Here is a 16,195-nt window from a genome sequence, read left to right on the forward strand (position 1 = left end):
AGATATTTTAAACCAAATACTTTTAGATTTTTACTCAAGTAGTATTTTACTGGGTGACTTTCACTTTTACTTGAGTCATTTTTTATTATGGTATCTTTAATTTTACTCAAGTATGACAATTGAGTACTTTTTCCACCACTGGTCAGCAACGGGTGTGGCTGAAATAGCCGAATCCACTAATTTGAAGGGGTGTCCACATACTTTGTATATACAACAACAACAAAAACTATAGAAAGCAGTTTACCAATAGTGACAAGTATAGTAACAACAAGGTGTTAAATCAAATAACATAGGCAGCATGACAGCTTATGGCCGATCTCGTGTCATTCATCAAAATAAAAATTGACCTGATTCACAAGCCCACACATAAAACAGTGAAGAAATATCTAAGATTTTTTATTTTAATTGAGACTTACTATTTCAGCTGACGACGAGGAGAATGTACGTATCAGGCAAATAGAACACTAGAAGGCACTGTAGTAGGCTCCATGTGTTGGGCCTGCACTGCAGATAGGCTAAGTGTCCATCTCGTTGCTCCGGTCAGGCCGGGGGAGCAGTTTCCTTCAAGTTCTAGATAAAGTTTGCGGCGGTCGGGTCGTTGAACTTGTGAAGAGCTCCGCTCGGTAGCATGATCCTCAGCTCGGCTGGGAAGAAGAGGCCAAACTTTACTCCCGGACAGGTGTGCAGAAGCCGCTTTGCGTTGACAAACGCTGCTCGTTTCTTGGCCGCGGAGGCAGTGAAGTCTGTGAAGATGGACAGTCTCTTGATGTGTGTGTGTGTGTGTAGGTTTACTATCTATTATACATCAGTGTTTGAACTTAAGATGCATCTGTAAATTCCCTTTTCACTGTGTCCTCTTGATGACTTGTCCTATTTTCTCTCTCTCTCTTTTAATTTCCCCTGTTGGTACTGGATATATAAAGCTCCCCGCCACCTCCTCCTCTTCCCTTCATCATGTCTTTAGAAGTATAGGTATGACACTTGTCCTTTGGGGACCTCCCTGATAGTGTGTGATGGCTAAGGAAGTATATGGAAAATAAGGAGGATGCCAGTACGAAATGAGGCTAGAGCTAATTTCAACATCAGAGTATAAATCAACAATTCTGCTTTGATGAGAGGCATGCACTGCTAGATAGCACTATATTCAGTTAGAGAAAATGGCTACACGCACACACACGCACGCACGCAAACACACACACACACACGTCTCTTGGGCCTAGCTAGAGCAGATTGCAAGCTGAGATGTTTATTGATCAACTGAAATCTCTGTTAGGCTGTGAGAGAGAGAGGGAGAAAGAGACAGTTAGGGAGAACGAAGCGAGAGAAAGAGAGAGTGAGAGGAGGGAAAAAGAGAGAAATAGAAGGAGAAAAATAAAGAGAGAGAGAGAGACAGCGAGAGAGAAAGAGGTTAGGGAGAGAGATAGTGTGTTTGTGAGAGAGAGAGAGCTCCAGCCCTGACAGGTGAGGCTGATAAATCCCAGGAGTGGCGCCACAGCGATGACTGAAATTAAAACGGTCCGTTCCGGGCGACATTACACGGGTCCCCAGTGAGCATGCTCAGTTACAGCATTTTTGTGGCTATCTGTGTGGCGTCTCACAAGCATTCCGTTGCGCTCGGCTCATTTAGAGATGAAGAGGGTGTAGTAACGGTGATTGGTTGCCACGGGTGACAGAGTGCGTGTCGGTGTCGATGGCTGTTATGCCACAGTGACAGAGACCCTCTCTGCTATACTCTTTCTAGAAGTTTAAACTTGAACTGCATATTTTAACTGACTACGATAAGAATTTTTATCAGAATATTTTCTCAAAATGTTCCAACTGTAAAAAGTATCAATATGTAAGATATCAGGATAACACAGAACATGTGTTTAGGGGGCAGGTCAATCTCAATGAACACAAGACGCAAGAAAAGCTAAGTATTCCTGAATCATTCTTGAGAAATCTTAGTCACACCAACCAACGTCTTTCCTCCATATCAGAGTTTTAAGCTGTAAAAGGTGTTTTCAGCGTTCAAAGACGTCGATTGGCCTTATTGCCTGAACTACATGTTTTCAGTGTGATTGAGAGTGAAGAGACCAGGGAGTGTGTGTGTGTTGACTCTAGGCCGCAGTGCTACAGTCTCAGGTGTACTGTGTAGGCATATTGGCCAAGATATATCGAGTGTCCTAGTTGAACCATTACACCACCAACCTCTTTCCTCCCCATCCACAGGCAGTTTGTCTCAGTCCTGCCAATACAAGCACATATTTTTCCTCACCCACCAATGCAGACAAAGTGGATTCCTCCCTCCCACAAACCCGCATCCACCCATACGCACAGAAAGACACACACAGAGTGAGCCCACCTCCCCACCCCACACACATACCTTGTTTGTGGCACTGCTGGATGGTGGTGTGTATGAAGGTCTGGACTTCTCTGTAGGTGTGGAGGAAGCTGTCCTGGAAGTGGCTGGCCTGTTCAGCACTAACACCCAGGATGCCCGACAGACGCTCCCTACCTGGGGGAGACAGACAACCATAACATATATCGCCCACATTCAATGCCAGTTTTATCCATTCCCCTCTATTTATTTTTGAGCCCCATGAGCTTTTGCAGAGGCAGCAGCTATTCATCCTGGGTTCACAAAAAACATGACAAGTAACAAAACACTGGTACATTGACAGACAAGGACACACACCCAAATGTGATATACAAACAATACAACAAACAAAAAATAAAGTGTATATGTAATCAAGGACTGATTTCGACCTGGGACACAAGGTGAGTGCAATTACTTATCAGGTAGAACAGAAAACAAACAGTACTCTGGACCTCCAAGGTCCAAATTTAAATACCCCTGCCTTATACCATAGCATAGTGATACAAAGTGATACAATATTTGTACCACAATATGTACCGTACCAGTCAAAAGTTTGGACACACCTAGTCATTCAAGGGTTTCTTATTTTTACTATTTTCTACACTGTAGAAAAATAGTTAAGACATAAAAACTATGAAATAACACATATGGAATCATGTAGTAACCAAAGAAGTGTGAAACAAATCAAAATATATTTTAGATTCTTCAAAGTTGCCACCCTTTGCCTTGATGACAGCTTTGCACACTATTGGCATTTTCTCAACCAGCTTCACCTGGAATACTTTTCCAACAGTCTTGAAGGAGTTCCTACATATGCTGAGCACTTGTTGGCTGCTTTTCCTTCACTCTGTGGTCCAAATCATCCCAAACCATCTCAATTGGGCTGTGGTTAGGTGATTGTGGAGGCCAGGTCATCTGCTTCAGTGCTCCATCACTCTCCTTCTTGGTCAAAAATAGCCCTTACACAGCCTGGAAGTGTGTTTGGTCAAAAATAGCCCTTACACAGCCTGGAGGTATGTTGGGTCATTGTCCTCTTGAAATACAAATGATAGTCCCACTAAGCTCAAACCAGATGGGATGGCTTATCGCTGCAGAATGCTGTGGTAGCCATGCTGGTTAAGTGTGCCTTGAATTCTAAATAGATCTTTGACAGTGTCACCAGCAAAGCACGTCCCACACCATCACACCTCCTCCTCCATGCTTCACGGTGGGAACAACACATGCGGAGATCATCCGTTCACCTACTCTGCGTCTCACAAAGATTCGATGGTTGGTACCAAAAATGTCAAATTTGGACTCAAAGGACAGATTTCCAACGGTCTAATGTCCATTGCTCGTGTTTCTTGGTCCAAGCAAGTCTCTTATTCTTATTGGTGTCCTTTAGTAGTGGTTTCTTTACAGCCGACCATAAAGGCCTTATTCACGATGTCTCCTCTGAACAGTTGATGTTGAGATGTGTCTGTTACTTGAACTCCGTGAAGCATTTATTTGGGCTGCAATTTCTGAGGCTAGTAACTCGAATGAACTTATCCTCTGCAGCAGAAGTAACTCTGGGTCTTCCTTTCCTGTGGCGGTCCTCATGAGAGCAAGTTTCATCACAGCGCTTTATGGTTGAAGAAACTTTCTAAGTTCTTGAAATTTTCCAGATTGACTGACCTTCATGTCTTAAAGTAATGATTGTTTCTCTTTGGTTATTTGAGCTGTTCTTGCCATAATATGAACTTGGTATTTTACCAAATAGGGCTATCTTCTGTATACCACCCCTACTATGTCAAAACACAACTGACTGGCTCAAACGCTTTAAGAAGGAAAGAAATTCCACAAATTAACTTTTAACAAGGCACACCTGTTAATTGAAATGCATTCCAGGTGACTACCTCATGAAGCTGGTTGAGAGAATGTCAAGAGTGTGCAAAGCTGTCAGCAAGGCAAGGGGTGGCTACTTTGAAGAATCTAAAATAGATTTTGATTTGTTTAACACTTTTTTGCTTACTACATGATCCAATATGTGTTATTTCATAGTTTTGATGTCTTCACTATTATTGGACAATGTAGAAAATAGTAAAAATTAAGAAAAACCCTGGACCCCAGCCACCCCTCATAGACTGTTCTCTCTACTACCGCATGGCAAGCGGTACCGGAGTGCCAAGTCTAGGACAAAAAGGCTTCTCAACTGTTTTTACCCCCAAGCCATAAGACTCCTGAACAGGTAATCAAATGGCTACCCGGACTATTTGAATTGTGTGTCCACCCCAACCCCTCTTTTTACGCTGCTGCTACCCCCTTTTATCATATATGCATAGTCACTTTAACTATACATTCATGTACATACTACCTCAATTGGGCCGACCAAACAGTGCTCCCGCTGTCACGTCCTGACCATAGAAAGCTATTATTTTCTATGGTAGAGTGGGTCAGGGCGTGACTAGGGGTTTAGTCTAGTTTATTATTTATATGTGGGGTTCTAGGTTTAATTTTCTATGTTGGGGTTTGTGTATGATTCCCAATTAGAGGCAGCTGGTAATCGTCGTCTCTAATTGGGGATCATATTTAAGTTGCATTTTTCCACCTGTGGGTTATGGGATATAGTTTGAACGTATGTGTTTTGAGTTAGTGCACATAGCATATCTGTAGTCACGGTTTGTTGTTAGTTTATTGTTTATTTGTTTTTGTCGTTGCTTAGTTCCACTTTCATTAAAATATGTGGAACTCAACATACGCTGCGCCTTGGTCCGACCATTATTACGAACATCGTGACACCCGCATATTGGCTAACCGGGCTATCTGCATTGTTTTTTTAATTTTTTTTTATTTTTCCCCCACCTTTATTTAACCAGGTAGGCTAGTTGAGAGCAAGTTCTCATTTGCAACTGCGACCTGGCCAAGATAAAGCATAGTAGTGTGAACAGACAACACAGAGTTACACATGGAGTAAACAATTAACAAGTCAGTAACACAGTAGAAAAAAAAGAGAGTCTATATACATTGTGTGCAAAAGGCATGAGGAGGTAGGCGAATAATTACAATTTTGCAGATTAACACTGGAGTGATAAATGATCAGATGGTCATGTATAGGTAGAGATATTGGTGTGCAAAAGAGCAGAAAAGTAAATAAATATAAACAGTATGGGGATGAGGTAAAAATGGGTGGGCTATTTACCGATAGACTATGTACAGCTGCAGCGATCGGTTCGCTGCTCAGATAGCAGATGTTTGAAGTTGTTGAGGGAGATAAAAGTCTCCAACTTCAGCGATTTTTGCAATTCGTTCCAGTCACAGGCAGCAGAGAACTGGAACGAAAGGCGGCCAAATGAGGTGTTGGCTTTAGGGATGATCAGTGAGATACACCTGCTGGAGCGCGTGCTACGGGTGGGTGTTGCCATCGTGACCAGTGAACTGAGATAAGGCGGAGCTTTACCTAGCATGGACTTGTAGATGACCTGGAGCCAGTGGGCAAGGCGACGAATATGTAGGGCCAGCCGACTCGAGCATACAGGTCGCAATGGTGGGTGGTATAAGGTGCTTTAGTAACAAAACGGATGGCACTGTGATAAACTGCATCCAGTTTGCTGAGTAGAGTGTTGGAAGCTATTTTGTAGATGACGTCGCCGAAGTCTAGGATCGGTAGGATAGTCAGTTTTACTAGGGTAAGTTTGGCGGCGTGAGTGAAGGAGTCTTTGTTGCGGAATAGAAAGCCGACTCAAGATTTGATTTTGGATTGGAGATGTTTGATATGAGTCTGGAAGGAGAGTTTACAGTCTAGCCAGACACCTAGGTACTTATAGATGTCCACATATTCTAGGTCGGAACCATCCAGGGTGGTGATGCTAGTCGGGCGTGCGGGTGCTGGCAGCGAACGGTTGGAAAAGCATGCATTTGGTTTTACTAGCGTTTAAGAGCAGTTGGAGGCCACGGAAGGAGTGTTGTATGGCATTGAAGCTCGTTTGGAGGTTAGATAGCACAGTGTCCAAGGACGGGCCGGAAGTATACAGAATGGTGTCGTCTGCGTAGAGGTGGATCAGGGAATCGCCCACAGCAAGAGCAACATCATTGATATATACAGAGAAAAGAGTCGGCCCAGAATGGCACCCCCATAGAGACTGCCAGAGGACCGGACAGCATGCCCTCCGATTTGACACACTGAACTCTGTCTGCAAAGTAGTTGGTGAACCAGGCAAGGCAGTCATCAGAAAAACCGAGGCTACTGAGTCTGCCGATAAGAATATGGTGATTGACAGAGTCGAAAGCCTTGGCAAGGTCGATGAAGACGGCTGCACAGTACTGTCTTTTATCGATAGCGGCTATGATATCGTTTAGTACCTTGAGTGTGTCTGAGGTGCACCCGTGACCGGCTCGGAAACCAGATTGCACAGCGGAGAAGGTACGGTGGGATTCGAGATGGTCAGTGACCTGTTTGTTGACTTGGCTTTCGAAGATCTTAGATAGGCAGGACAGGATAGATATAGGTCTGTAACAATTTCGGTCCAGGGTGTCTCCCCCTTTGAAGAGGGGGATGATTGCGGCAGCTTTCCAGTCCTTGAGGATCTCAGACGATATGAAAGAGATTGTGTCCCGCCACCCACTACCCGCCAACCCCTCTTTTACGCTACTGCTACTCTCTGTTCATCATATATGCATAGTCACTTTAACCAGATCTATATGTACATACTACCTCAATCAGCCTGACTAACCTGTGTCTGTATGTAGCCTCGCTACCTTTATAGCCTCGCTAATGTATATAGCCTGTCTTTTTACTGTTGTTTTATTTCTTTACTTACCTATTGTTCACCTAATACCTTTTTTGCACTATTGGTTAGAGCCTGTAAGTAAGCATTTCACTGTAAGGTCTGTTGTATTCGGTGCACGTGACAAATAAACTTTGATTTGATTTGAATGAGTAGGTGTGTCCAAACTCTTGACTGGTACTGTAAATATATAGAAAAATAATCTCAAAGTAATGCCACTGACTGCTTGCCCGATCTACGATGTGAGTGCAGATAACTATTGGCCATTCCACCCTAGCTCTGGCCCAAAGGAGATTCGAGTCGAGAGAGTCGTGGCTCTGTGTGCTCAGTATGTGAGCCTGTGCCTGTATGTGTGTTCATAGGGTCAGAATGTTTGTGTATATTTGTGTTCACAGACTGCGTGTGTGTCCGTGTTCTGCAGCACTGTGTTTGTGTGTTCACAGTGTGTTTATTCGCAGCGTGTGTGTGTGTTCCGTGGCACTGTGTGTGTGTGTGTGTGTCTGTGTTCTGTGGGTTAACGCGCGGCTGGTGATGAATAATGTTCTGCCAGACAGAGGGAGCGCCAGGGATGGTGCAGCAGGAGGGGGCAGTTGGCCCAGCGGAGACAAGCGCTAAGCCCCAAATCTGTGCCAGTCTGGGGCCCCTGCCTGGGTGGACGTGTCCCCCGTGCCCTCTACACACACACACACCCAGGGAAACACAGGGAGAGAGTGTGAACATGCAGGGATAGTGTGAGTGTGTTTTGGGGGGAGGGCGGCTCTATGTCACACAGAGAGATGGAGTTGGTCTGTTTGTGAAAATCATATACTTCTGTGTGAGTGTCAGTATGTATCAGTGCAGTTTGGATGTGTGTGCGTGTGTGTGTGCACGCAAAAGAGTGTGTGAGTGAGCGTGTACAGGCGAGTACGAGGTAGGTAATTGACACAGTGCTGATTTTTTCAAAAACAAATGAAATCACAAAAAAGGTGTCTGGACCATCCTATAAGATGCCAGTTACATCAAAAATAGAGATTTGGCTGTAAAAAAGAAAATGTCTCCATTTCAAAAGGCTTCTGAATTTTGTAATTTCCACTCTGACAATTCTGACTTGATCATTCACATGTCCTGTTGCTTCAGGATTACTTTCCTGCTGTAGCAAACTGGCTCAAATTAAGATCCCACATCTGTAATATGGTAGCTCAATGACTATGATAACATTGTACCACTAGTAGGAGTGGGAACACCAATGATACATTTTAGGTAAATTGAGGCCACAAATGCTCAAATCCAATGTTATTTCCTTTCAGCAGCATACCACCCTGCATCCCATTGCTGGCTTGCTTCTGAACCTAAGCAGGGTTGCTGCCTGGATGGGAGGACAGATGCTGCTGGAAGCAGTGTTGGAGGGCCAGTAGGTGGAACTCCCTCTGCCCTAGGGCAGTGAATTGGAAATTGCCCTTAGGGTGCTGTCTTTCGGATGGGACGTTAAAACAGGTATCCTGACTCATCGTAAGAGTAGGGGTGTTAACCCCGATATCGTGGCTAAATTCCCAACCTGGCCCCATGGCATCATGGCCACCTAATCATCCCCCTCATTCCTAATTGGCATATATCACTTCTCACCTCTACACCTGACAGCTGAAGTGTGGCCACCTCATCCACACATTGGTGGGGGATGAGGTGAGTTTTCCCCCTACTATGTGAAGCTCTTTGAGTACCTCAGTTGGTAGAAATGAAATCCAATGAATTTAAAATGAGTAACACTGATTTAGACACACCATATGATCAGGCTAGAAATTACATACTAAAGCGGTGTGATTAGCTAATCATTTTTGACCCTTCACCTGATAACAGTTTACCACTGGAGATGTGTGTGTGAGTGAGGAGAAGGTCTATTGTAGGGAGTGAGCGAAGGCAACCGGTTGCCACAGGGCAGGTAAGGATTGCAAGAAGGCAGTAGTGTGTGTGTGTGTGAGGAAGTCTACAATGGAGTGTGTGTGTGTGTGTGTGTGTGAGGCACCACATGCCAGGTCAGTCCTGTGTGACCCTCCAGCCTCGTTACTGCTCACGCACATCTCTCTCTCTCCTTCTCCTCCACATCTCTCTCTCTCCTCCACATCAATCTCTCTCTCCTCCACATCAATCTCTCTCCTCCACATCAATCTCTCTGCTCTTTATTTCTTTCTCTCTCCCACACCTCTTTTCCAATTCTGTCTCTTTTTCTCTCCTCTCTTTCTTCCTCTCTCGTTCCCCCTGTCCCTCTCCCAGAGTGCAACAGTCAACACTTGGCCTCTTTCTCTTCTGACCCATTTGTGTGTGCGTCTGTCTCCATGGCCAATACCTCCCCTCCCCCCTCCTCTTCTCCCTCTGCCTGATTATTGTCTCCGGGAGAAAGCTTCCTTTTAGTATTCCGTAACCAAGGAGACGAGCCACTAGGAAGGCCTAGGCTGTCGACGCTGAAAACGAACGCTCTCCCTCACTCCACTAACCCCCTCTCCTTTCCTCCCTGTCTCTCTCCTCCTTTCTCAGCTTCTCTTATCCTCATTGACGACAGATACACAATGTATCACGCCTTATGCTATTAAAAACATTCAAATCAGCCGTGAGGCTTCTTTCCCTCTCAACCATGCGCACGCACGCACACACACACACACACACACACACACACACACACACACACACACACACACACACACACACACACACACACACACACACACACACACGCACACACACACACAGTCATAATGAAACATGTCATTGAAAGACCAAAGAAAACTCCATCATCAAGTCCCTTTGTCACTGAACACACTCATCTGTGAAAAGACAAACACCCATACATGTCAGAGCTGTAACTGTGTCTGAGTGGTGGTTTCCGGGCAATGATACTGCACTCGTCTGATCTCTGAACTGCAGACGGGAGAGGCTTGGCGACTCACGCCAGCCAGCCAGCCAGTCAGCCAGCCACACACACACACTAACATTGACAGACCACTGCCAGCCATCACAACCTCTCAACGTCTCCCAATCCTCTACTCCTGCCTGCCTGACAGCACAGCCTGAAGGCTCCCTTACTGCTATGCACGTGTGTGTGTGTGTGGACGTGTTTAACTATACTCACAAGAATAGTACATTTACAAACATTTTACCAACAGGGGACATTTTATTAGTCCACACAAGGTCAAATGCGATTTCTCAGGGGTTTAGGGTTAAGGTTAAAATTAGTGTTAGGGTTATAATTAGGTTTAGGGTTGGGGTTAGGGGCTAGGGTTAGGTTTAAGGTGAAGTTAAGGTTTACAGGTAAAAGTTGGGGACAATTTGATTTTGAATGGGACTGAATCGTGTGTCCCCACAAGGTTAGTTGTACAAGGCTGTGTGTGTCTCTTGATGAGTGTGAGCCAACAGTGAGGTCCAGATACAGCAGCAGAGTGTGTGACTCAGTCTCACACAAACAACAACACTCATATAACAGGCTGTTAATCAACAGGATAGAAATACATAACAGACAATGCAAAGTGACCCAGATACAGAATAGTCTTACATACACAGACACACACACATTACACTTTCACGATGTACATTCCCTCCACGTTAGAAATCTATGGTCACGGGGCCAGCGTTTTGAAATAGTTTCCATTGGCTACAGCAGGGAAATGTGTGGCGTGTGCGAGTGCGTGAGTATTAAATGGGCCACAAATGAAGAAGGCATACTTAGGCCACACGGGCCCTTTCTACATTCCTGCTCCCTCTCTGTTTTTTCCTCTCCCATTCTCTCTCTTTCCTCCCCTCGCTCTCAAATTCAAGCTGCTTTATTGGCATGAAAAACATTGTGTCAATACTGCCAAAGCAACAATGTTTGCAATATACATTGTAATAAAATTATAAACAATAACAAAGAATTACATAAAATGGTAGTAAATAATAATACTAAACGGAATACAAAAATAACAACAATATAGTATAAATGTAAGAAATATAAAAAGCTAAACATGGAAAATGAAACTATAACTAACTTATAACTAAATAACTGTCATCTTCACCATTACATCAGTACTACAACTACCATCATCATTACTACTACTACTACTACCAACACCATCATTAAACTGCTATCATTACCATCACCCTACTACCCACGCCACTACTCTCTCTCTTTCTTGCTCTCCCACTCTCTCTCTCTTTCTTGCTCTCCCACTATCTCTCTCTTTCTTCCTCTCCCACTCTCTCTCTCTTTCTTCCTCTCCCACTCTCTCTCTCTTTCTTGCTCTCCCACTCTGCTCTCCCACTCTTTCTTCCTCTCCCCTCTCTCTCTCTTTCTTCCTCTCCCACTCTCTCTCTTTCTTGCTCTCCCACTCTCTCTCTTTCTTCCTCTCCCACTCTCTCTCTCTTTCTTCCTCTCCCACTCTCTCTCTCTTTCTTCCTCTCCCGCTCTCTCTCTCTTTCTTGCTCTCCCACTCTCTCTCTCTTTCTTCCTCTCCCACTCTCTCTCTCGTTCTTCCTCTCCCACTCTCTCTCTCTTTCTTGCTCTCCCACTCTCTCTCTTTCTTCCTCTCCCACTCTCTCTCTCTTTCTTCCTCTCCCGCTCTCTCTCTCTTTCTTCCTCTCCCGCTCTCTCTCTCTTTCTTCCTCTCCCGCTCTCTCTTTCCCTGGTTAAGGGCGACTGAAGTGATGTGGCGAACTAACTGAGTCATGTGGGTAGTTCTCACCTGCTCCATACACTACAGAGTAGACGATACGCTTGGCATGCTCTCTATCCTCTGAACTCACTTCTCCTTCACTCACACCCTTCCTAGAGATACAGAGAGAGAAGGAAGAGAGAGAGAGAGTAGGGGAAGAGAGAGGGGGTGGGGAGAAAGAGAGAGAGACGTTATGTAAGGAAGTCCTACTGGAGTGCAACTCCCATGTCTGCAAAGTGAGAGTCCCAAAGGGCCTGACAAGGGACTGCAACATCACATCACAGAACATACTCGCACACAGATGCACAGAGACATGCACACACACATGGGCCCATACATACACTCTCTCTCTCTCTCTCTGGTTTATCTGTCTCTATACATGTCCTCTCGCCCTCTTTGTTTTCTCTCTGTCTCTCTATCGGTTCTCTCCATCTCTACCTGTTATTTCTCTCTCCTAGTTTCATTGCCTGTAGCCCCAGGGACAGACTTTCAAACCGTTTTATCTGTCGTACCTCCGGCCCGCTCACTCTCTTTCACGCACGCACGCACGCGCACACACACAGAGCTGTCAAATGGTGGAGTCAGATGGTTGGGGCTAAAGACAAATTAAAAGTGCTCAGCACCACCTGGTGGACAGAGTATTTATCTATTCTAGACAGCATTCTAACAGTGTTCTATCAGTTCAAATAGTGTTCAAACAGTATTCTAACAGCATTTTAACAGTGTTCTATCAGTTCAAACAGTGTTCAAACAGTGTTCTAACAGTGTTCAAACAGTGTTCTAACAGTATTCAAACAGTGTTCTATCAGTTCAAACAGTGTTCAAACAGTGTTCTAACAGTGTTCAAACAGTGTTCAAACAGTGTTCAAACAGTGTTCAAACAGTGTTCAAACAGTGTTCAAACAGTGTTCAAACAGTGTTCAAACAGTATTCAAACAGTATTCAAACAGTGTTCTATCAGTTCAAACAGTGTTCTAACAGTATTCAAACAGTGTTCTATCAGTTCAAACAGTGTTCAAACAGTGATATTAACACTTAACAGCGTTCTAACAGTTCTAATAGTGTTCAAACAGTTTTCAATCAGCGTTCAAACAGTGTTCTAACAGTGATATTAACACTTTTAACAGCATTCAAACAAGCGTTCTAACAGTGTTCTAACAGTGTTCTAACAGTGATATTAACACTTTTAACAGCGTTCTAACAGTGTTCAAACAGAGTTCTAACAGCGTTCTAGCAGCATTCTAACAGCATTCTAACAATGTTCTAACAGCGTTCTAAGAACGTTCTAACAGTGTTCTAACTCGAGGTCGACCTATTAAATAGGAATGGCCGATTAATTAGGGCCGATTTCAAGTTTTCATAACAATCAGAAATCTGTATTTTTGGACACCGATATGGCCGATTTTTTTATATATATAAATATATATTTTTTACACCTTTATTTAACTAGGCAAGTCAGTGAAGAACACGTTCTTATTTTCAATGACGGTCTAGGAACAGTGGGTTAACTGCCTGTTCAGGGGCAGAAGGACAGATTTTTTACCTTGTCAGCTCCCGGATTCAATCTTGCAACCTCACGGTTAACTAGTCCAACTCTCTAACCACCTGCCTCTCATTGCACTCCACGAGGAGCCTGCCTGTTACGCAAATGCAGTAAGAAGCCAAGGTAAGTGACTAGCTAGCATTAAACTCATCTTATAAAAAACAATCAATCAAAATCACTCGTTAACTACACATGGTTGATGATATTACTAGTGTATCTAGCGTGTCCTGCGTTGCATATAATCGATGCAACGCAGGGGATGATTTAACAAAAGCGCATTTGCGAAAAAAGCACAATCGTTGCACGACTGTACCTTACCATAAACACCCATGCCTTTTTAAAATCAATACACAGAAATATATATTTTTTAAACCTGCATATTTAGCTAAAAGAAATCCAGGTTAGCAGGCAATATTAACTAGGTGAAATTGTGTCACTTCTCTTGCGTTCATTGCACGCAGAGTCAGGGTTTATGCAACAGTTTGGGCCGCCTCGTTGCAAACTAATATGCCAATATGTAATTATGACATAACATTGAAGGTTGTGCAATGTAACAGGTATATTTAGACTGGATGCCACCCGTTAGATAAAATACAGTTCCGTATTCTAACAGTTCTAACAGCGTTCTAACACTTCTACCAGTGTCCTAACAGTTCTACCAGTGTCCTAACAGTTCTACCAGTGTCCTAACAGTTCTACCAGTGTTCTAACAGTATACTAACAGTTCTAACAGTGTTCTAACAGTTCTAACAGTATACTAACAGCGTTCCAACAGATCTAACAGCGTTCCAACAGATCTAACAGCGTTCCAACAGTTCTAACAGCGTTCCAACAGATCTAACAGCGTTCCAACAGATCTAACAGCGTTCCAACAGATCTAACAGCGTTCCAACAGATCTAACCGTTCTAACAGTATACTAACAGTTCTAGCAGTGTTCTAACAGTTCTAACAGTTCTAGCAGTTCTAGCAGCGTTCTAACAGATCTAACAGCGTTCCAACAGATCTAACAGCGTTCCAACAGATCTAACAGCGTTCCAACAGATCTAACAGCGTTCCAACAGATCTAACAGCGTTCCAACAGATCTAACAGCGTTCCAACAGATCTAACAGCGTTCCAACAGATCTAACAGCGTTCCAACAGATCTAACAGCGTTCCAACAGATCTAACAGCGTTCCAACAGATCTAACAGCGTTCCAACAGATCTAACCGTTCTAACAGTATACTAACAGTTCTAGCAGTGTTCTAACAGTTCTAGCAGTGTTCTAACAGTTCTAACAGTTCTAGCAGTTCTAGCAGCGTTCTAACAGATCTAACAGCGTTCCAACAGATCTAACAGCGTTCCAACAGATCTAACAGCGTTCCAACAGATCTAACAGCGTTCCAACAGATCTAACAGCGTTCCAACAGATCTAACAGTGTTCCAACAGTTCTAACAGCGTTCCAACAGATCTAACAGTGTTCCAACAGTTCTATCAGTGTACCAACAGTTCTATAAGTGTACCAACAGTTCTATCAGTGTACCAACAGTTCTATCAGTGTACCAACAGTTCTATCAGTGTACCAACAGTTCTATCAGTGTACCAACAGTTCTATCAGTGTACCAACAGTTCTATCAGTGGGTTAACAGTGTTCTGACAGAGGGTTCTAACAGTTCTAATGGTCTCCCTTGTTTTTCTCACCACAGGGTCCCTTTTTAACATGCACGCACACATTTCAAAAAGTGTAATCACTGCGGCGATCGGCCTAGGGGTGCCCTGACAGAGAGGAAGGAGCCTCATATGCCGGTTGCTGCTGTAGTCATGGCAACAAGGCTGCGAGCGTTTGAAGTGATGCTGCGGTTTGGGCAGACTGATGGGCTGTGTGTGTGTGTGTGTGTGAGAGAGTGTGAACGTGGGAATACGGTATGAGGCTCTGTCGATGAGTGTGTGTGTCTGGGTTGATAGGCTCATCCCAAACGGCTGAGTGGTGTGTGAACTGAGCATGCCCAAAGCAGTCCTGTTGAGTACAACTAAAAGACAGACAGAGAGGAGGAAACTAGCTAGTGTAGCAGGGAGGAAATCAGAGGTCATAGAACTATGAAATGAGAGGCAAAACTGTGTGAGTTGAGTGAATATACTACAAACTGCGAGACTGTGTGTGTGTCAGAGTTTGAGAGACTGTGTTTGTCTGTGGTACCCCCCACTGCGAGACTGTTTGTGTGTGTGTGTGTGTGTGAGACCCACCACTGTGAGGCCAGCATGGTGAAGACGTCGGCCTGTGGGCTGTTGAAGATCCTCTGCAGCTCAGGATCTGACGAGAGGTGAGCCAGCAGACGCAGTTCCACCTGGCAGAAATCTGACACACACACACACCACCATCATTCTCCTCCACACTACTGTTCATTTTCACTACCATCATCGCTCAACATTTGTATATTAACTGACAATGTAATCAGCTGATAATGAACCAGGTAGTCAGCGGTAATGTCATTTAACAGAAAAGCAAAGAGAGATAAGAGAATAGAGGGAGAGGTTGTAAACACCACGTGTGTTGAGAGAGAGAGGGATGGGAGAGAGAGAGGGTTGGGAGAGAGAGAGGGTTGCGAGAGGTGGAGAGAGGGATGGGAGAGAGAGAGGGATGGGAGAGGTGGAGAGAGAGAAAATAATGGGGAGGAGGCAGATACATAAAGAGAGGGAGAGCGAGAGAGAGAGGAAAAAAGAGAGGAGGGGAACAGATGAGTGTTCCTCCCACCCTGATCCTGTTGTCAGATGAGAGAGAATGGCTGATGAGGCAGGCAGCAAGCCAGCCAACCAGACAGCCCCTCCTGTGAGACGCCTGGGGGCCCGAGTTACCTTACCCCAATCCCATTAACACCCCGAACCCCCTAACCCCTTATAATCTGTGACACCCCC

At 44.4% G+C, this 16,195-nt stretch overlaps 1 protein-coding gene across 1 annotated transcript in view; it reads right to left on the reverse strand.

Moving 5' to 3' along the window:
• poln (polymerase (DNA directed) nu) overlaps nucleotides 1–16,195 on the reverse strand; it is an 82,337-nt gene that overhangs the window by 10,583 nt on the left and 55,559 nt on the right. Inside the window, exons 17-19 of the mRNA XM_064939123.1 lie at nucleotides 15,527–15,638; nucleotides 11,790–11,872; nucleotides 2,366–2,497 (exon numbers count right to left, since the gene is read on the reverse strand). Of these exons, the coding sequence (XP_064795195.1) occupies nucleotides 2,366–2,497; nucleotides 11,790–11,872; nucleotides 15,527–15,638 (327 nt within the window). The remainder of the gene's footprint in view (nucleotides 1–2,365; nucleotides 2,498–11,789; nucleotides 11,873–15,526; nucleotides 15,639–16,195) is intronic.

The sequence above is a fragment of the Oncorhynchus masou genome, chromosome 27, assembly GCF_036934945.1.
Source record: "Oncorhynchus masou masou isolate Uvic2021 chromosome 27, UVic_Omas_1.1, whole genome shotgun sequence".
NCBI classification, from domain to species: domain Eukaryota; kingdom Metazoa; phylum Chordata; class Actinopteri; order Salmoniformes; family Salmonidae; genus Oncorhynchus; species Oncorhynchus masou.